Below are 22,596 nucleotides of genomic sequence, written 5' to 3'. Positions count from 1 at the left end.
TTTGAGAAGGACCTGTATATATTACAGCAGAGTCTTCAAAACGTACTGTCCTCTCATCTTTGAAACGAAACTTTAATACGTTTAGATGTCATTTTATATATAGTTATGTTTATTTAATATAATAAACAAAGAAGCATAAACAAAATGAGGGGTGTCTGTTTTTTCTGTTTTTGTGACTAACGTTTCTTTAGTATAGCAATAGAGTATAAAAACCAATATAAATTCTCAGTATAGCATTGGACTCTACGATCGGCGGAAGTAATCCAGCATCCTTAGACCTTCACCAGAAATACCGCCGTGCATAGAGCCCATTACCCTCCTCCATCGCCAGCTCCTCCTCTTTTCCAATCAGTATTTGGCATTCTGATTCCCCTTGAATCAGAATAAATTCTCAAATTATGTTGTACTTTAAAATCTTGAATTCATGATATCTGCAATACATTCATGTTGGTTATGATCTGTTTACCCTAAGGGGGGTTATTGCTGCTCTCCCTGCTCTTATAGTAAGTAAGTAAAGTCAGTAAAGTAAGTAAAGTAAATTCAACTTTATTGTCATTCTTCCGTATACATGTATACAGCTGAATGAAATTTCGTTTCATACAGACCGAGGTGCATATGCAAAAATAAACAACAACAGATCACAACATCCTACAATAGACAGTGCAACCCTGCCCTCAACCATTCACATGACACACACAATACAATACATAATAAACTAAACAATGAGTAGTAAACAGAAAAAAAGTGCAATAGACAGTAAAAAGTGCAATTTGACCAGAGCAAAGGCCAGTAAAGTGTCGGTGCACAGTTATGCATTTTAATGCCCATTTGTCCATTTAAAGTGACAGTACACAGTCATTTGTGTGTTCTTTAGTCCTTTGTCATATCCAGATTAACTCGGATGATCGGATGCAGACGAATCATGAGGATGAAATGTTGGGTGGCACCAGGGTATTCAGGGCTTTAACAGCTTGGAGGAAGAAGATATTATAGAAACTTGTAGTGCGGGTCCTGATGCTGCAGAACCTCCTGCCTGATGGTAGAGGGACAAACACACTGTGTGAGGGGTGGGAGGTGTCCTTTACAATGGCAGAGGCTCTGCGCACACATGTCTGGAAGATGTCTTGGATGGGTGGGAGAGAGACCCCTATGATCTTTTCAGCTGTCCTCACTATGCGCTGCAGGGACTTGCGTCCGAGTGCTTTGCAATTTCCAAACTACACAGTGATACAGCTGGTCAGTAGACGGTGGTGAGAATGGATGGCGGGAGCCTGGCTCTCTTCAGTCTCCGCAGGAAGTACAGGCGTTGTTGTGCCTTCTTCATTACAGAGCTGGTATTTATGGACCAGCTGAGGTCGTTAGAAATGTGTACACCCAGGAATGTGGTGCTTCTGACTCTCTCCACCTCAGAGCCACAGATGATCGGCTTGCCTTCTGCGGAAGTCAACAACCATCTCCTTTGTTTTATCTACATTCATAGATAAGTTGTTGTTGTGGCACCAGCTTAACAGTTGTTCCACCTCCTCTCTGTATCCTGCTTCGTTGTTGCTGCTGATGAGGTCTACTAGAGTTGTATCATCTGTGCTAGGCTGTCTATGCTAGGCTGCATGGATGCACAGGGAATTCTTGCCCAGAACAGAACCATACCGCCAATCCAAACTGTCTGCTAATTGTGAATCGTATTTGACGATAGTGGTCCTGACGAAACCTCCGTTTTCTTGTTCTGTTCCTCCTCGCTTTCTGCTGCCACATCCACTTTCTCCACCAAGGTCTTCACTTTTTTTTCTTACTTTTTTTCTACCCATTCCCACCATTGTCTTGGTTTCTTTTTTGGTCTCCATCTGTTTTTTCATTGAATAAGTTTCTCTTGCAAAGTTTTACCAGACAGGAATCATTTTCAAAGTATACTGGTTCTATATGTTTTCATTCTCTTCATTATCATTCTTCTCTAGATTCTCTTTCTGCTTGTCTGCTTCTACCTCATCCTGATCGACTTCAGTTGAATCTCCTTACTAATTCCACTCATCATGTCACAACAGTATATAGAATGTTCATTAGTGTGTGCCTTTAGAACACATGGTGTGTAATAATTTAAATAAATAAAATACATTTCAATGTTTGATTACTTATTTAGATGTTATTAAATGTGTTTATTATTTATATACATTTTTTATTTATTAGTTTCATTGAGAGTTTACCTGCACTTAATTTGACTGCCCTTTCTTACTTAATGTCATCAGAACCCCATCCCCGACTATATTTACATCAGTTTAAAACTGTTAAAGAACATAAATAGTGGAAAAACATTAGAATCGCATTAGTTAAATTTGGTTCCCACTACCCCAGCTTGTGGTAAAACTGTGAATTAACTTTATATGATGCAGCAGATCTCTGCTATTAGGCTCCGAAAATGTCTTCACGGTATCTCTTCTCCACCTGCCAACAAAAAAATCATGATGGTGTGAGTTCACTGGTCACAAAGCAGTTCATACAAGGACATGAGGATTGAAACAGTGAATCACACCTTTAACCTCTCTAGAAATTCTCCAGCTTCTGTGATGGTCATGCCTGTTTTATTCACCCAGATATCTTGCAAAGTGCTAGCAACATCACGGGCCATGTTCATGCCACCACAGACATACAGATGACCTGCATTCTTGTGTAGAACCTCCAAGGCTTTTTCAGATAGCTGCTCCCTCAAGACATCCTGCACATACATCTGTTCCAAACAACACAAGCTTGGTTACAGACAGAAGACACAAACTGATACCAGTGTAAGCGCATCTGATGAACTGTAAGGACAGACTGAGAGAACCTTTCTGAATTTTGACACACAAAATAAATATATAATTATTTTGAGTATAGAACAGCATGAACAGAACTTTAGAGATGTACCTTTGGTTTACCAGGTTGGCGAGAATAAGCTGTATTGACATTGTCCAGAATGCCATCAAGTCTCAACTTCAGAGTTTCTACTTTATACAGATGGTCTGTTTGTGAATCACGACATCCAAATAGCAGTGTCATAGGAGTCATTTGCAGACCTACAAATTTGTCAATTAAATAAGGCAATTCATTTAGGATTAAAACTTTGAGGATTTAAAATACAAATAACTACAGACAGTTTTATTTTAACTTAAATACAGTACCTACAATATACAACAGTACTGTTTAAAAGTTTGGGGTCAGTAAGAAATCTTATGCTCACCAAGGCTGTATTTATTAAATAAAAAAATACAGTAAAAACAGTAATATTATATAATGCTATTACAATTTAAAATCTTTGTTTTCTCATATTTGAAAGGTAATTTATTGCTGTGATGGCAGAGCTGAATTTTCAGCATCATTACTCCAGTCTTCCTTCAGAAATCATTCTAATGTGCTAATTTGCTGCTGAAGAAACATTTATTATTATCAATTCAGAGCTCACATATAATACCTGTCTTTTTCATGTCGTGAATGCGCTGTTGCCAGAAGCTGCGGAAAGGAGCAATACCACTGCCAGCCCCTATCAGAATAACTGGAGTGATGGGGTCTTCTGGGAGATGGAACCCACTTGAGCTGAAATAATGAGCAGTAAACAAGTCAAGTTTTCTATGTTTTTAAGATATGGAGAACAGAAAGTGAAAATGCCTTTATAAGTATTTAAATGAGATATTCGTATTCAGCATTTAACTATCTATCATCAGTACCGGTGAACGAAGCAGGGAACTGTATATCCTCGTTTGATGGTGTTAAGCCATGTGCTGCAGGTGCCATAACGCATTGGGCCCTCTCCATCTACGATACAACAGAACACAACGTTATCCTTACATCTCACGTGGTGTTTGATTATAAAAGAATGATCCAATGTCTTTGTTGTGTATGTTTTCTACATGTTTAGTATCATACCCTGGGTGTGGTACTCCAACACAGACACTGTGAGGTGCAGCTCGTTTGGATGACGGTCCAATGAGGAGCTGACAGAGTACAGGCGGGGCTTGAGCAGAGGAAGCTGGCTGAGAAGGAAGGCGGTAGGGACTTTTAGAGAAGGAAATTCTACAAGCACCTCCAAGAAGGTGGGCCTGTAGAAATCTTTCCATGTAGAATATTCCTGGAAATCCTATGGAGAAATGGTAGAATGCTGTAAATGTTAATATGTGTAATTTAGAATAAAATAAACAATGGTCCCATTTAAATTCTTATAAAAAAAGAATGTAACGCAATTACCGATCCAAGTGCCTCAAGTCGTTTGCGATCCTCTTTCTGACCAGCCACTGTAGAGAGTTTGCGCAGGAGGCTTTGTGAAGGTGGAGTTGTGACATCAAGGAAGTATGTAAGAGCCTGGACCAGAGTGCAAGCAGGGATACATTCATCTTTCTGCCATCTCATTTCCACTGAAAGACAACACAGGAAAGAGTCATAACAATAAGCTTGGATTTTGGGCCTCTTCTCAAATATACTTGCATATAGTTTATTATTACAGCAATTAGTGATTGTTACCAGGGCTAGAGTCAGAGAGGGACTCCAGGTGAAGGCTCTGGTTAATAGGAGGGGCATCTGGGAGATGCTTCACAATACCATCCACCAACTCTGCTGAATTCTCTGGAAAAATCCCCACATGATCTCCAGGGGCAAAGTTCAAGACCTCTGTGTTTCCATCCGTCTTCAGCTCAACCAGGATAGTAGAACGACTGAAAATAGAATAAATAAGTTGAAAAACAGCACTGTCAAATGTGTACAAGCTCAGCTGACAGGGAATGTGCTCAGAACTTTATCTAATGTTCTGGCAAGGTTCTCTAAAAGTTATAAACAAATGTTCTTCCATTAACATTAAGAGAATGTTTATTCGAACTTGTCTGGTCTTTAATAATGTTCTCAAAATATTAACATAAAAACATTATTTATACATTATTGATGAAAAAAAAAACCTGAAACATTTTAGTTGGATGCTTGTCTAACATTTTTAAAAATGTTAATAGTTTCAGAATGTTCAGGCAATATTCAAAAGTAACATAAATCATAATAATTTGATTAGACCGATCATGAACTATGAATTTCCCATAATAATTGCAAAAACATTAGCAAAACGTTCTTAGAAACATATTTTTGTTAGCTGGGTACGGTGGCCGAGACAGCTCAACGCGTTGCAACTGAAGCAAACACATGCAAATAAAAAAACACGCGTGCAAATAGAAAAAAAACACCAGCAAATAAAAATAAAAAACATCTTCATCAGTTTCACAACACACGTGTGCTCCAAATAAGGAAACGCGCTGCAAAAGTTCACAACACAACCATATACAGAAAACGCGCTGCAAATAACAGAGACCACAACGGAAATGTTTCCAGGGGAACCAAATAAGTGATGAACCCGACTGGGACGTGCTTATTGCTCGTGAGCTTCCCTATGCCATACTCCCTTCGAAGGGCAGATTGCAGAGCCCTTAAAGTGGGACTGTGGAGCAGGGCTCTAGTGTGCTGTTAGGCAGCCGTGTGGAATGCACTTGATGAAGGAGCAACGAAAGACAACTTAATTTCCTCATTATTTTCACCTGGGATGTCCCCATGACAACGCAGCACGGTGTCCATCAGCTGGTCTTACGACAGAAATATAATGCTGTTAACATAACGGATGCAAATATATTTTTATTTTTAGTTTACAAAAAAGCTTTTAAAATATGTGTTATATATCTGTGTGTCTCAACTTTAAAAATTTGGACCCTACATTACCTAACATTTCTTACGAAACTTTTCTTTATGAAAATGTAATAACATGAAACAATTTGTACAGTGTAACTGATGTATAGATAAATATCTTTCCTTAATGTTTTTCTTTATCTTTTTTCTTTATTTATTTTAGTTTCCAGCTCATTGTTCTTTTCTCATTTGTATTCTGATGACATTGAACATATTGTTAATACATTTTGTACATTGTATAAAAGTTGTATGTCATAAAAAAATGTAATCTCTGTATGTTTTGCACAAATAAATAAATAAATAAATAAATAAATAAAGTATAATTTTAAGCTGTAAGCACCAGCACGCATAGATTTATGGATATCTATGCCAGCACGTCCCAGCCGGGTTCGTCACTTATTTGGTTCCCCTGGAAACATTTCCGTTGTGGTCTGTGTTATTTGCAGCGTGTTTCTGTATTTGTGTTGTGAGCTTTTGCAGCGCGTTTCTGTATTTGTGTTGTGAGCTTTTGCAGCGCGTTTCTGTATTTGGTGGTGTTGTGAGTATTTGGAGCACACGTGTGTTGTGGAACTGATGAAGATGTTTTCTTAATTTGCGGGTGTTATTTTTTATTTGCATGTGTTTTATTTTATTTGCATGTGTTTTCTTCAGTTGCGCTCTCTCGGCCACCGTAGCTGGGAGTTAGTGAAATTGTAGATTCAAACCTTGAATGATCGCTCTGCAGATTCTGCCTTCTTTTCAGCGTCATAGGAAAGACAGTTTTAGAGTGAAGAGCAGACAGTGCTGTAAAAACAGAAGATTAATTTGTGTAAATACTGTATTATGGGTTAAAATAATATAAAACCTGGTGATTATTGAGTTTAGATAGATAGTGACTTTTATTAAACTACTTTTTTGTTTTGTATTGTTAAAAAGGTGTACCTGTAATTCGGTCCAGAGCACAACTGTCATGCTGCACTCTGTATCTCTGTGGGTCCCAGCCGTCCAACTGTTGCTCAACACCCTTCAGCGTTTTTTTAATGTTAAACTCCTCACACGCATCCTTAAAAACAGAGAAATGCCAATAATTTGTTGTTCATTGGTGTATTAATATAATATTTCTTTGAATCATTGAATCATCCAAGCACAGAGGGAATTATAGAAACCTCACCAACCTTAAAAGCAGTGCAAGCCCAGGCAGAGAAGGCCTCGTCCTGCCCATTAAGTTCATCTCCCTCCCCTGTGGCAGTCAGACGCTTGGCCCCCAGCTCAGCAAGCTTGTCATCCACAGCATGGGCAAAAGCACAGAATTGTGGGTACACACGTGAGCCAAGGCCAAACACACTGTACCTGTATTGAGAAGAGGATATCAGGGCTCCATGTTCAACAAGAGAATATTGACAGGCGATACAAGTGAAAATCTTAGCATTGCTAGGCTACAAACCTGAAATTGTTTTTCAGGTTTTGCAAGCTGAAAAGCTGCTTCCTGAAGCTCTGAGGGAAAGAAAATATTAATGTCAAAATCTTTTTTTTTTTTTTCTGTGGAAATTACCATATTTATACAATACTGTTCAAAAGTAATTTATGAAAGAAAAAAAGTTGATTCTGGATGCTTTAAATTGATTAAAAGTGACAGTGAAGACGTACCTGTAACGTTACAAAAGATTTCAAAGTCAAATAAATGTCGTTCTTTTGAACTTAATCAAATAATGTATCACAGTTTCCACAAAAAATATTAAGCAGCAGAACTGTTTTCAACACTGATAATAATAAGAAATGTTTGTTGAATCAACATATTCGAATGATTTCTAGAGTAATAGTTGCTTGCTGAATATCACATTTTAATATATACCGTATATATATATATCCAAATAGAAAACAGTAATATGATAACATTTCAAAATTTTTATTTTTGATCAAATAAATGCAGCCATAAGAGACTTATTTCAAAAACATAAAACAATCTTAATGACCCCAAACCTTTGAATGGTATACAGTATTTATATTATATAATTCTATACATTACAATTTTAATATATTTATTCACATAATTATGCATACCACTCCATTTCCCGGACTTTCCCCATTGCCGAAAGTACTGGTGACCACCATCAGAAGGCTCTCTGTCTCAAGCTCACTGAAATCATAGTCCTCCATGCATACCAGCTGTATTAGAAAACAAGAATGAATATTAGTTTTGGATCACATTTTTGTTGTTGTACATATATATCACACTGTTAATAATAAAAAATTTGAAAGCATTTTTCAAAGACAGCATTTCTTACCCTGGTGTCGAAGGCACGGTTGAGCATGGTTTTCAGTTTTTTGGCAAAGGTCAGTGACTTCCCCGTTTCGGTGGCATAGAGAACAGTGCAGTGCACTCTCTTGGCCATGACTGTATTGATGAGCATTTGAGAAAAAAACACTGCTCTAAGAAGAAAGAACACAAACATTTTCATATAAATGCCATTGGTCGTTGGCATTAATGAAGTACAGTGTTGTTTTGTTTGGAGAAGCTGCTGGTCTGTTAGTACCTTATCAGTCCTTTGAAGCTGACCGTACATCTCCGAAGTCCTTTCTTCTCATCTTTCCACTTGTGTGTTAGCCATGCATCAGCCTTCAAAAAGCACAAAAACAGCACATATACACTATATTTACACTGCTAATGTAAGTTCTCTTCTTTTCTTTTTTTTACTAAAAGAATAAGAAAAATATACATTATACATCAAAGCATTTAAGAACCAAGAATATAACAGAACAGATAAGGATCAAAATATATGATATAAAGTAGCAGGAGCTTGTTTACATCGGTCACAAGTAGGGTCTGCATCACTTTTAAACTTAGCCAATCTGTCTTTAGACCAATGAAGACGATGTACCATTTTAAAGCTGCAGTCCGCAGTTTTTCCTCTTTGTCGCCATCTCTGTTCGAAATCTGCAATTGCAGTCATTCGCAGAATTATCAACTTTACGTGAATTGTACCTCGGCACTAGCCTGGTTCTACCAGACTCTCGTACATTTCATTTGTACAGAGAGTCTGGCCTCGCTCCATTGAGAAACGTTTACTTCCTTGTAGGCGGGTTCTCTGTTAAAGTTCAAAACTATTGGATCTGCCCAGAGTCACTCAGGATCTGCCACAGCCAATCGCTAACGTGTGGTCGTAACGTATGTCATGCGCCGAAACTGGCTGGAAACAACAAGTCCAAATTCCATTTTCATAAATCTAAATATCTAAATGCTAAACCTCTCTTTCTTATATTTGTGAAAGAATTTTAAAAATACCGGTACCTCTTTTCAATTAAGTTGTCTGAGAACAAAAAAAGCCTTAAAAACATTATCTGTTTGTAATTATTTTCCTTTTTTCAGTGTCATGTAATTCTCTTAACTTGTTAATGTTTATTTTATATTATCCCCCTATTGTTTTATTTTTGTTTTGTTTTTTATTATTATTTTTTGTTTGTTTTTGTATTATGTTTTCTGTTATTACTTGTGTATTGTTTTAAGCAATAAATAAAAAAAACAAGTCCGAATGATCAGAGGATTATGTTTAGAATAAGATGTCTGTCAACGAGAGCTGCATGTTTTGTTCATCGAATTTAAGAGTTCAAGGAACAATTCTAAATGTATATTTGACACTAAGGACAGTGATGTATTCAGTCAACTGTCGAAGCTGGGTGTAATCATTAACAATACGCCGCTGCGGTCGTTTCGGATCTGCCGCAAATGCTGTACAGTAATCATCGTGCACACCGAGCTGCCCAGCACGAACTCCTAACCTTTCTGCCTCCCTCACTTGGTCCACCATTAGTGCAACAAGAGGAGACGACAACAACTATCGGCTTTGCATCCCTATCGTTCGCCTTAGCTAACTCATTCACCACTAGCGGAGTGCGCTGGAAAATCAAACTTTTCCCGAACCCCGTGGGGAGGAGGGCCACAACATCATGGCCACCAACAACACTTAGCAAACACTGATCTTGCTCCGGCTTTAACTTCTGTTTATTCGGAAGTTTTGCAACAACAGACCGAATAGATTTTCTCACGTCTTTCTCCGCTGCCGTTATTGAACTCCAACTCAAACTGACGCGCTACATCAACGTCATCGTTCTCAGCCACTCCCTCTATTCGCTGATTGGTCCTACAAAAAATTGATTTCTGGAAACCTAAGAATACACAGCAGTCCCAGACGTAGGGCCTTTCTCAATCTGTGTTCTTGTCTGTACTTGTGTCCTTGTGAAACGTCATCTTTTGTGGCCCAAGTACTGTCCCATTACACAAGTTCGCATTTTGGCAAGAACGGTTAAAAATCCCGGATGTGTTCTTGACACGCCCATTTTACCGAGGATGCATCGGTTGGTAACTTGTGTGAACTTGACGGCCGAAATATCCCAGCATTCAATTCGGCATTCGAGGAAGGAGAGGCAGGTCAATACAGTAATTCGTTTTTCTACAATTACGCACGCTATTTCATCACTAAATTCACTTCTGAGAACATTTGATGCGAGAAATCAACTGTGTAGATTTCAAATATTGGCAGTTGTACGAAAATTTACGGCTAATCGAAAATGTGCTCAAACGTTTTCGGAGGTGAGAATCTCCATAAGATTACTGCGGGTGTTAAGTTAGCTAGCGAGCCAACCGGCCAGATTGCTCACATACTCGTTTTACCCCACAGTCAAGAGACCATTGCAGCCTGGCTGTTATCGTCAGTAATTCTCGTTATGTTTGGGTACTGCAGACGGTGTCTGTGCGGGGGTATTATTGCGCAATACCAGCAAGAACACCCTAACTAGCAAGAGCTTTCTCCCGAAGAACACAAGTCCGTTCTTTGCATTCTTGGTTTTGAGAAACACCCTTCGTACTGAAGGAAAATGAAATTGAGCGGAAGTGCGTAGGAGGGCGGAGCCACAGGCTACCTCGGCACGGCACTGCGCGGATGAATCCAATGTTTTGAGGAGAATGTGCAGCTGTCAGTCACCGCACCGATGTGGATACTGTCATTCGGAATCACAGATTCTACTTTTTGGAAGTATGACCAACATAAGAATTTTCACCCTAAAATGTCGTCTGGACAAGTAAGTAACATCCACTTTTGCTCTTCTGACCAACTAACTGAAAAAAAGCATTGCAGTAAATCACACTGATTAAATCTGATCGCTTATCATATCACGTCAAACTGTACAAATGATACTTTCTTCTCAAATTATTAATGTTAACAACATCAGCATTGCGTGACTACATTTAATGCCCTTTAGATATTTATCCTTATTTTCGCATGGGTCCGGTTGCAGTCTCTTTTTCCAAACTCTCAGTCCAAAGTCTTTTGCATTTTACAACTGGTGAATCTCCTGTTGTCACTGGTGATTGTCGTTTGAACCTTTCTGGATCCGCCATCAAATTAATAAGTTTAATTATATCAAGTGCTGTGAGAAAAGGCTATAAATCTAAAGGCTATAAAACATCCTCACTCGCAATATAGCTTATACTAGCCGAGACTCCTTCTTTATGTGTACAGATGTGACGTAATGATTCAAAGACATGCTCAAATTTCCCACGGAAATCCACCAATACCACTGGAATTAAAAACAGTATTACAAGCTTACCGTTTTGAATCGAGCTAAGGCAAGCAGATAGTTTGAACACTGGCTGGTTATGTACTTGCTCAAATTTATTTTGGATAATTTTTTAACCCAAAAAAGTTACGGACTTGAGCTTTAAACTGAACAATCGTATGCCTGAGACTTATAGAGGATGAATGTATTTTCCAGATTACTTCCTCCCAAAGATCATCTGATATTTGATCCTCCATTTATTTTTCCCGTTTTTGTTTTAAAGATTCTAAGGCAGTCAGATTGTGTAGATTGAGTAGTCCATAGACTTTACTTATGGACTGTTTTACTCCACACCTGTACTTGAGAATATAATCAATGAGAGATCGACCGGGACAACAAGGGAAACAGTTTGAATTCGATGACACAAAGCTTCTAAGCTGTAGATACCTAAAAAAGTGTGTGTTAGGAATAGCAAATCTTTGGACTAACTATTCGAAGGAGGTAAATGTGTCATTCAAATACAAATCATAACCATATATCAAACGCTGCATCTGTCATAGAAGGAGTAAATATGTGGTTCTGTACAACAGGTGAGGCAAGTGGAAGATTGTTAAGTGCAAAATGACGTCTGAACTGATACCAAATTTTTATAGCTTGTAGTACAACTGGAGAGAGTGTAAGGTTAGATGCTGAATGTGCCAGTGGCAGCTTAGAACATAAAACTGACAGAGGGTTATATCGAATGAATGGATGATTTCTCTGTCTGTGCCCCGCTGGCTTTCTCATCTTCCCCCAACAAGTATAGAATATCCCTGATATTCGCCGACCAGTAGTAATATAGAAAATTCGGCAGGGTAAGACCACCTAAGCTGCGGGCCTTTGTAATATTTTTTCCATTCTGCCCTACAAAGGCAAAAGACCTGAACTCGCTAGTGTGGAACTGAGAAAAATGACTTTAAAGATTTTTAGTTGTCCCGCCAAATTAATTATAGGTAGGACACTGGAAATTAGATGTTTTAGTCATGAAAATGATCTACATAAAAAAATCTTGAGCTCAAACTTGCCAAGGCAAAAGGCAGTAACTTCCACATTATCAATATTTGGTTGCTGATCACTATTAACAAAATCATTATAGTAACACCAGTATAAAATCTACTGATCATGGCATTTATTTTGAATGATTTACAATTTCTTATAGACATCTACTTATTGCTATCCTGTGCTTTGGTTGTATTCTGGTGGCATTATTAATACATTAGACATGACAAAATATCTCCATAGCGGTAAAGAGTATCTTAGGGGCTGTTTACACCTGGCCACTACATGCGTTTTCTCAGATCGGATATAAATCCGATCTTCAATTCCCGCTGCAGATTTAATGGAGTGCACGTCACCGAAAGCAACAGATATTGCTGCATTTAATTGATCATCAGCTAATTTACAAAATCAAAGACAGACAGCAATAATGGCGCTTTTCCACTGCATGGTACGGTACGGTTCGGTACGGCACGCTTTGGCGCTTTTCCAATGCATGGTGCGGTACGGCTTGGCTCGTTCCGGCTCACTTGTGGCGCTTTTCCACTGCATGGTACGGTACGGTTCGCTTCGGCTCACTTTAAATGGTACCACCTCTGTTGAGGTTCCAAGCATACCGTAACGATACTAAAATGTGACGTGAACACATTGCAGATCACTGATTGGTCAGACAGAATCGTCACTACCAGCGTCATTGTATTTGCGAGACATTAAACCCGCTAGATTTAAATAGCCAGTAACAGCCACCACTGTAGCACCTGTTTTAAAACTACTTGCTTGACTTGCTTGAAGAAAAAAGAAATAAAGAAAACTTCCATAAAAGAAATGGCTGAATCGTGGTCAGTGGACGAAGTGCAGACGTTCCTCTCGTTGGTTGCCGAGGAGCGGATAAACTATAACGATCAGACTATAATCCCACCCACTTTGAAGCGGTACTAACTGCAGTGGAAAAGCAAACCGAGATAAAGCGAACCGAGCCGTGCCGTGCTGAGCCGAGTCGTACCACGCAGTGGAAAAGCGAAGCGAGCCGAACCGTGCCGGGCCGAGCCGAACCGTACTGAGCCATACCAGCAGTGGAAAAGTGCCATAAGAGAGAGCGTTAACAGAACTGGTAAGATCATTTCGTTTCTTTAGTTTTAATGAAGATGATTGTGTGTTAAGCGTCTGCGACTTACTTTCACTTTGATTTGCGATAGTTTGCGGCGCGTTGGCTTGATGAATAGACGCTCAGCTGCTCATCTGAGGTGATGCGTGTCGCAGTAGCGTCGTCATATCGGACTATAACATGACATATAGCCTATAACACGCTCTCACACGTTTATTTTTTAGCATTTTTGTGAGGAGTAAAATTTAAATATGTGGTTTCAACAACCAGATGCATTTACACTTGTCCAGTTTCGTCTGGAATGCGGCCCAGACCACCTCCTGAAGTGGTTTGAGCGATCGGATTCAAATCCGTCTCAAATGTGTTTCGGAGGGCATTTACACCTGGTCTTTTCACGATCGGATAGCTATCCGATCACAGAAAACGCATGAAGTGGCCAGGTGTAAACAGCCCCCAGGTGTAAATGCCCTCCGAAACGCATTCGAGACGGATTTAAATCCGATCGCTCAAACCACATAGCTATAAACGTCCCACCGGATTTATATTGAAGAGGGAAAAATCTTCAGTTACATTCTGGTGTCATCCCCAGCGACGATATACTTCTTAACGTGGGCCATGGCTTTATCCGGGTCCAGGAATTCTCTATCCGTGCCGTTGTGAGTGATCCTTAATCGAGCAGGAAACAGTAAGCCATATCGAACACCTCGTTGCTCTCATAATAGTTACCTTACGTCCGTGAATGCAGCCCGTGCTTTGGCGACACTGGCAGTGTAATCCGGGAACATTGCGATGGAATCGCCATTCAACTGGAGCAGAGCCTGACTGCGTGCTCGACGCAGGACCTCGACACAATCCTGATAGTAGTGTTGCTTTGATACTATCACCTGTGGCTTTCCTCCTGGGGTCAATGGTCTTAGACTGCGATGTGAGTGGTCTACCAAAACTTCTTTATCCAGATTCAACACCTCAGATAGTAGTTTAGAGACAGACTGCGTGGAAGCTGATCCCGGTCCCTCCGCAACACCCACGATTCGAATATTGCACCTCCGCATCCTCCCATCCATGTCCTCGGATTTGTCTAGCAGCTCTTTCAGTTCCGATTTTAAAGTACTCACCACGGCTTGTAGTTTGTTCACTTCATCCGTCCACATTGATATACTGCCTTCCATATCTTTAATGGTATCCTTCATTTGTTCAATGTCAGTTCGCATTAGCGTCACATTGTTTGCAATTTCCGTTCTTACAGTTTGCAGCTCGCTCTTTAAAAAGTTGAAATCGTCAGCGAGAGAGTTCTTAAAGGTAGGGTATGGGATTTGCAAAAACGGCCGGCAGATTTTGAAAATACACAACTCAAAAGGTCCTACCTTCTTTCCTCCAACGCTGGCCCTGACTCCACCCATTCGAAGAACATGGACGCGCAATCATGTAGTCCTTCCTGGTCCTTCAGTTGCGCCAACGTTGGAAAGCATTGCCTAGAACGACCCTTGTTTTTGCCTTTTCTCTTTCAGCCGTTTTGTTCGCAATTGCTCTCTCAAATATCGATTTCCTTTTATGTGCTGGTGTCTTGTCTGCCATTCTCCAAACGGAAGCAACTTACTCTCTCTCTCTCTCTGTGTACCTGGGCAACTTGCACTTACTGTGACTGGATCATGAGCTTTAAATATGCGCACGAAGGGGACACGCGCGCGAGGGGGAGGGGGGTATGGTACGACCGTTTGATTGACGCACTTACTGTCCAATGATTCTAGGTCTTGGAAATTATTGGCTGGAGTTTTTTGAGTCCTGGCCGTTCCACAGATGATTAAATTGCTTGATTTTCATTTCAGTACTTCTAACTCAGTGGCTGTAAGTGGGTTAGGAATAGGATTTCAAGTGATTTTGAAAAAATGGTCAAAAAAGAAAATCACACACCCCACCTTTAAGTTCAGTTCTTATCACTGTGGAAATATCTGCTTTTAAGCATATCAGTATCTGCGACTTCAGTTCTTCCATATCGGTCATGTCTGGAGGAGTCTGTGTGTGGGCACGGTCAGAAGCTGAACTCTGCGTCAAGGAGGTATTGGGCCTATAACAGCAGGATCTGCTGTGTTTATATTTTCGAAGCTTAGCATCACTATTTCCAAGGCTCGTTCATTGCACACTATGTGTTCAGGAATACGTTATCAACCGCGCTGGGGGTAATTACAGAAGATATGTTGCTTTTTAATACAAAATTAGATAAAAATTAGGTAGGAGCTCAGCCAAACACGTTCTATTCCATCGCCTGCTCACTAACGCCCCTCAAGTTTTCTTTATTAACACTGCTGTTCAAAAGTTAGGGGTTGGTAAGATTTTTTAATGTCTTCAGTGTCACATGGTCCTTCAGAAATCATTCTCATATGCTGATTTGGTGACCAGGAAACATTTCTTATTTTTATCAATGATGAAAACAGTTGTGCTCGTTAATACATTACATCTCTAGTGGGGTCTAAAATTTTCCACCCCTTCTAACCATATGTTTGATTTTTTTATCAGAAAGTTTGATACCTGATAATAAAAAAAGGGAGAAAGGATGTAGTTGAGCATCTCCTGATGGTACACAGGGGTGAGGGAGCCAGACATGGGAGGGACCAGCCACACCCAATCAGCTGGACAGCCTCCACGCACACGAACTTCTGTCTCCAAGTGCTGCATGAAGGACTCGCTTGCTGAATGGTGGTCCGTGACGGTGACCTTTTTTTTCTGCACAGCAATATAGCAACATAAAGACAATTAAATATATAAATGGATTTTTCTTCTTTCCTAACTCTATTTTTAATACGTATTATTTCAGATACAATAACAGTGAGATGATCTTAAATCAATTTGTATATCAATATTTCAACAATACAAAAGTGGAAGGACACTTTACCTGGTAACTATGAATTACTGCAACGTTAATAGCCACGAGTGCCTGGTCTTTCCACAGTGAAGACAGCTTGCGTGTTTCTAAGCCCATTAACTGTCCAACGCGCTACAGGACATAAAGCAGTAAAAGCAAAACATAAATATCAAAATTATCAAGGTGTGCCAAGTCACCAAGAGACAGTGAACATGAACTACCTCCAAAACGTTGTAGCGCTGGTTGTCACAGAAATCCCGCACTCCAATCTCTGTGCCCATGTACCAGCCGTTGAAAGGACATGCTGTGAATTCCAGACCACCGATTTCCATTAGCATGTTGGCTACTGCAGGAACTGCATACCACTTGAGGTTTAGATCTTTGAACCATTCATACCTGGACAAAACCAGAGCACACTCTTTAATCAGAGAATAAACTGTAAAGAAACTGTCAATACTTCAGACTTATGTGCCATCCAGAAACCTGCGCTCTGCTAGCGAATGTCGTCTTGTGGTACCATCTCAAAGAGGCACAAAATCTCTTTCTCGGACCTTTACCATGGCTGTTCCCTGTTGGTGGAATGATCTGCCTAACTCAACCAGAGCTTCTGAGTCAGTAGCCACTTTCAAGAAACTGCTGAAGACCAGAGCCGGACAGTAACGGAGTACATTTACTTGAGTACAGTACTTAAGTACAATTTTGAGGGATCTGTACTTTACTCGAGTATCATTTTTGGGGAGTACTCATGACTTTACTCAAGTACATTTGAGAGGCAAATATTGTACTCTTTACTCCAATACATTTCTATCCATAACCGTGAGTACCCGAGTAAAAAAAAAAGAAAAATCTCGGAAACCCTCAATTTGTTGTTTCCCTCTCAAACGTGATTGGATTGTGCAGGCGCCACTGATTGGGACAGCCTATCAGCAATCACTTTCAGCTTTCCGCCAAAGTCAACTCCATGGTCAGATTTTATATTACACATTAATGTAAGCCAAGCATTTGGTTTGATGTTCTTGAGTATGTGGTGTGTTTAACACAGTCAGGTTCAAATGTGGCAGTAGCATAGCCACGAGGGATTTCTGATTTCTTAAAAAAAAAAACTTTAGGAGGCAAAATATATTTTTACTGATTATGAGAATTACACTGCGCAAACCAAAGTAGGCTACTACCCAGCGAATGAAGAAGGGTTGGCGCTCAGTCTCCACAGTACATAAAATATTAATTTTGTTTTATTTTATTTTTCGGGTTTGCATTCATGAGGAAAAAACAATGTTATGGACGTGTTCTCCGTTACGGACGTGAGCGCTCTGAAAGCGGCTTAAAAAATGCTTTAAAACTTTCACAGAGACATCAAACAGAAAACACAAAACCTTTCTTTAACCTGAATTTCGTTTTGCATTAATTGTATCTTAATTTTAATCAATGTTTCTTCAACCAATTGCCTGGGTTTAATAAATAAGAAGTAAATAGCAGAAAATGGAGGCGCCGGCACGTGAACTGGATCTCGTCTCATAAATGAACCCAAACTCAGTGTATAAGGTAGCCTACTTGCCTCTCACAGATAGGTCTACTTTTAAACAGAAAAATTCAAAATGAAAGAAAACAGACTACAGACTGCTCTCTGCTTATGTAATCCGTATGAAATGTGCATTTCTCTCAGGGCGCGTTCACTACTGAATATCGCGAGTCAGCATCGTCAACTTCATCTTAGCCGACACTGACAAAGAAAACACTTGTTTATTAACAAGTGTTTATTAATAAACAATTAAAATATCTCCTTGCTATATTTTACATATTCATAATCATTCCTTTTGCCGGTTCTTTGTGACAGCTTTTAGGTGGTTTATTGGCAGCGCCACCCTTACATGTGGTGTGTGTGTGTGTGTGTGTTGTCCCCGCATTTAAAGATGGGACCCCCCAAAAATTTAATTAAATTAGATTTAGAATTAGATTTTACTTTCAATTCCTTTTACATTCTCCAAGGTATTAACATTAACATTTTTCATAACTCCATGTAGGACGTTTCTGTGCATAAATGTAAGCAGTGGCAGTAGATTACTAATGCAATATTTAGAAAATCTACTCTTGTACTCTTGATACTCAAGTACTTTTAAAAACAAGTACTTTAGTACTTTTACTTAAGTAGACATCTGACTGTAGTACTTTTACTTGTACTTGAGTAAAATTTAGTAAGGGGTATCTGTACTTTTACTCAAGTAACAAAGCTCTGTACTCTGTCCGCCTCTGCTGAAGACATATCTTTTTCGGCAGCACTTGATTCAGTAGAATTAACACTTTCTCTTCTCTTCTATTCTATTAAAAAAAAAAAAAAACTGCACTAAAATTAAACTGAGAGGGGTTATAGCACTTACATATTGTTGTCCTACTGTTAGTTTAACTGCTTCTATTGTTCTCATTTGTAAGTCGCTTTGGATAAAAGCGTCTGCTAAATGAATAAATGTAAATGTAAATGTAAGAAATTTTTTTCAAACTATAATTCTTCAATTCTTCAAATTCTATTTCTCCCTCTTTTCTCTGAAATGACCCAAATGACTTACTCTGGATGCTCTATTGGGACCTCCAGAATCAGTTCTGAAGGAATATCAAAAAGTTCAGGATCCTCTCCATTCGCCTGCAGGACTAGTGGCAGCACATCAAACTGACCATACTTTGGTTTCCATCCTAGCTGAATACACACCTATAAAAAGAGTACACAATATAAGCAGTTATCATGTGATTATTTCTTAACAGAAGCAAATGGTTGGTAGATGCCATTTAAAGAAAAGGTATAAAGCAGAGGACATATATTATATTTGTCCTCCTCAAAGCTTCTATTTTAATTACCTGTGTAAACTCCACACCTGCTGGGTCCCCGATCACACTGCCATCTTCCATCTGATAGCCAGCATACTTTATAAGCTGACCGTTCCAAACACGGAAATCATGATCTCCATCTGTTCTTTGAGGAAACACAGTGATGACAGACCTGCCAAAAATTAAGCGTAGCGTCAGTTCTGGCAGGTCACGTTAGTCAAGCTCGCATCAGCTGACTCTCAGCTGATACACGTCTACCTATAGCAATACGACGCCTACCACTGTATAAGCTTCTTCAGTATTATTTAGCAGCTATCGCATTTCTTAGGAGCCAATTAAATGGCGAAATTCGGCAGGCAAACCACATCATCTCACAAGGAATCGTGCAATCGGGAATTTAGCGAAAGGAATTCGTTCCCCACAAGGATTTCACCTCAGATTCATTCAAGTTCGTGAACTTGAACACGAGATTTGCCGCATTGATCCTAACGCCGCTGCAGTTCACACTGGCAGTTGAAATCAGCTCCGTAATACGCAATACGCCCCCAACGGACGTCGTACTACACAGTGAAAAGCATCGGAAGCGGGTAGAACAAAAATGGCGGAGAGATTAGAAAGGTTGATTCTGTCAGTTCTGTATGATCTCTCTGATGAGGGTTATAGAGATATTAATAGGAAGGCTGCTGCGTGAGGAAAGTTGCTCAGGACGTTGACATGTCAGGTCGGCTAAAAAATGTGATATAGTGGTATAATTTATACCACTATATCACATTTAGTTCGATGTCTGCCTACAATTTAATTGTATTAACTGCCCTAATAACGTTAGAAAATCATGAAAATAAAAAAATGACATGACAACTTATCGTTATAAAATCATTATTTATTTTATTAAAAGTTAAGAATTCAGGTTTGTTTATCAGTATCATAGCAACCCTAACTTCCGCTGGAATTCGTCTTTGGCTAAGCCACACCCTAGAATGTAGATTGACCAATCACAGCGCAGCCAAGAACGCGCTCCCACAGAGGTCCGACACTTTTTCACAGCGCTCCATTGACTTTAACACAGGCGTCTCATATTTTTGGTCTCGGCAGGCTATTACCGTCGTAGTTTTATCAAAAATATGGTTAAACGTTGTGCCTGGGGCATTTGTAACACAGAGATAAGCGTTTTCCAGAGAGGTTGGAGGGGGGTGTCCGTTTTTTTCCTTCCCAAAACCGAAGTCAAATCCTGACAAGTGTCGTCTTTGGATTAAACTATGTGGACGTCCTCACAGTCAGCTACGTTAAACCCCTCAACAAGCTCACTTGTGTGCTCTAAAGTAAATGTTGCTTTTAACCTTAATGTGAAGTTATACTAGTTAGACAATGCTGTTAGGTTATGATTTTGGTTCTCTAATGTTACCCTAATTAATGAAGAAAGGTGCTAACAAGCAAGCTTAGCGATAGTTTAGTTATCACGTAACGTTAACGTAAGTCAGGATTGTATGTTTTGAGTAGCGGCTGGATGTTAGCTAACTTTGTTATTCAAGATACAAACACCTAACGTTAATGTTACAGACACGCTGTGGTAGTTTTGAAGGTGACTAACGTTACCGCCAACCGTGTTGCCACAGTCCAACATGATTGTTTAAATTTCTTTAAAAAAATGACCAAATTTGAAAGGTGAGACTTTGTTTAATATGTTTAATATCAAAAGTAACCGAAAAGTAACCTGGTCTGTCAGCCTGTTGTCAGTCTCCTCTCTGCTCCGCGATGTATATTTTTTACTGCTTGAGAACATGGTGTGTGCGTGAGAGCAGCGTAGCTTAACGGACATAGCGACAGTAACTAAGGGATGCGGGGCTTAGCCAAAGGTGAATTGTCGGATAGGAACCGTCCGTAGCTTTTCGCAAGAGTTACATTTTTTGAACGCATTAAGATGACCAACGGACACATTTGTCTTCGCACCGCACTCGGTCGGACCCGTTTCGGACCCATTCGCATGCGGTCTGCGAATCTCCATAGGAAATGAATGACTTCCGGTCGTTTCGGAGCCGTATCAGAGCTGATTTCAACTGCCAGTGTGAAGGTGCCGAAACTGTACGTACACACCGCCGCCGACTTGAGCTTGCAAAGCTACCGGAAGTCATTCATTTTCAATGGATGCTGCAAGGAGCGTCAAATCCATCGGCGTTGCGTTTTGGCCATTTTGAGCGTTTTGAGCGTCAATCAGAAAGTTGAAAGTAGTTCAACTTTATGGTAATGAGCTATGACGCAGTTCAGCGGCAAGCAGCGGAAAAACGCCAGCAACCAATCGGAATATAGACGTCCTTCACGCTGGCTGATTCCGGAGAAACATACGATGTAAACTTTCGTTCCTACCAAAACATTAGTTCCGAGAAAATGGAGGAGAAGCTAATCATCACCGTTGCTGGATTTCCTATCATTTATGATATGACGTTGTTTGCATATAGATAACGGTCCTGGAGCGTGTCATGAACCCAAAATCTCAGAGTCCGACGTCTTCTCCGCAAATACAATACAGCAGCACCAAACACAACAACTTTGCGATGATCCATAATGATACAGTGATACACAAATATTTACGAACGCTCGTTTTAGGCGGGAATGCAATTCATTTGCTCACAGTAACACCGATTTGACCAATTGCAATAGATGAAAATAATAATAATAATAGCTAATTATTCTTTTTTCCCCCGACCAAATGTGACCAAAACGGTTATACAAATGCTGTCATTATAAAAGGTTTCTAGTGTCAATGTATTGCTTGTTTTTTCTGTTTACATTTCATGTTGTGACACTTCTCTTCTCTCGAACATAGAATGCTGCTACGTCAGAGCGGCCGAAGCGTCAACAAGCTTCCCCGTACTTTTTGACAAGCGTCCTTGACAGGGCGGCCAGAGCTTCTTTGCCGCTCAAGTCTAAAAGCTATTAGTTGCTATTGGGAACATGGTGTGTTTTAGGTTTATATCTTGTGTCATTGTCACATGCTGTGCTAAGCTTATTCAGGTATCAGAAAAATACTTGTAATTGTTTCAGCAACATTGCTATCAGTACTGTACTGGTTGCTAATGTAAATGTTATTGAATATATGCTCATTACTTAGGCTTCTAGTATTATTGAGCATACTGTACTAAGCGACATGCTGTGGTAATCAAAGCGTTGTTTTAGCCTTATCTGGTTGCATAGAATAAAGAATGAGCATTTTTTGTCAATCCGATATTGTAACATGCTGTGTTAAAGTTAGCACATGCTTGTGGCAAAAGCTTATCTAGATTATTGGTAACATACTGTGCAAATAAACAGTATGCTCACCGCAGAGGTCTGTCATTCAACACTAACAACATCGTAGCGTATGATCCCGTGGCCGTGAATGAGTGTGGAATCATCGGAGTCGTCATCTTCACCTCCACAACCAATGGAATTCAGTAAGACGGGAGCAGAAATCATTTTCATGAATGAGGAAGCACACTGTATTCATAGCTTACCTGCGCACTGCATATGACTCAGAGCTACAGGGTGTATGCTTCCCCTGCCAAACTACACTAGTTTTAGCAATAGTTCTGTG

General features: G+C 39.8%; 1 protein-coding gene across 1 annotated transcript in view; it reads right to left on the bottom strand.

Annotated features, from left to right (window-relative positions):
- Nucleotides 1–2,334: 2,334 nt before the first annotated feature.
- LOC130103695 (nitric oxide synthase, inducible-like) overlaps nt 2,335–22,596 on the bottom strand; it is a 33,103-nt gene continuing 12,841 nt past the window's right edge. The window contains exons 6-25 of the mRNA XM_056269989.1: nt 19,059–19,200; nt 18,773–18,912; nt 16,433–16,607; nt 16,242–16,343; nt 15,878–16,072; nt 8,193–8,275; nt 7,944–8,088; nt 7,720–7,824; nt 7,103–7,152; nt 6,834–7,008; nt 6,601–6,721; nt 6,384–6,462; nt 4,483–4,673; nt 4,210–4,376; nt 3,892–4,102; nt 3,693–3,780; nt 3,440–3,561; nt 2,896–3,044; nt 2,525–2,719; nt 2,335–2,436 (exon numbers count right to left, since the gene is read on the bottom strand). Coding sequence (XP_056125964.1) covers nt 2,398–2,436; nt 2,525–2,719; nt 2,896–3,044; nt 3,440–3,561; nt 3,693–3,780; nt 3,892–4,102; nt 4,210–4,376; nt 4,483–4,673; nt 6,384–6,462; nt 6,601–6,721; nt 6,834–7,008; nt 7,103–7,152; nt 7,720–7,824; nt 7,944–8,088; nt 8,193–8,275; nt 15,878–16,072; nt 16,242–16,343; nt 16,433–16,607; nt 18,773–18,912; nt 19,059–19,200 — 2,674 coding nt within the window. The 3' untranslated portion in view covers nt 2,335–2,397. The remainder of the gene's footprint in view (nt 2,437–2,524; nt 2,720–2,895; nt 3,045–3,439; nt 3,562–3,692; nt 3,781–3,891; nt 4,103–4,209; nt 4,377–4,482; nt 4,674–6,383; nt 6,463–6,600; nt 6,722–6,833; nt 7,009–7,102; nt 7,153–7,719; nt 7,825–7,943; nt 8,089–8,192; nt 8,276–15,877; nt 16,073–16,241; nt 16,344–16,432; nt 16,608–18,772; nt 18,913–19,058; nt 19,201–22,596) is intronic.

Source organism: Rhinichthys klamathensis, unplaced genomic scaffold (assembly GCF_029890125.1).
Source record: "Rhinichthys klamathensis goyatoka isolate OS25496 unplaced genomic scaffold, OSU_Roscu_1.1 h1tg000296l_1, whole genome shotgun sequence".
Lineage (NCBI taxonomy): Eukaryota > Metazoa > Chordata > Actinopteri > Cypriniformes > Leuciscidae > Rhinichthys > Rhinichthys klamathensis.
This window is presented reverse-complemented; position numbering and strand designations above follow the sequence as displayed.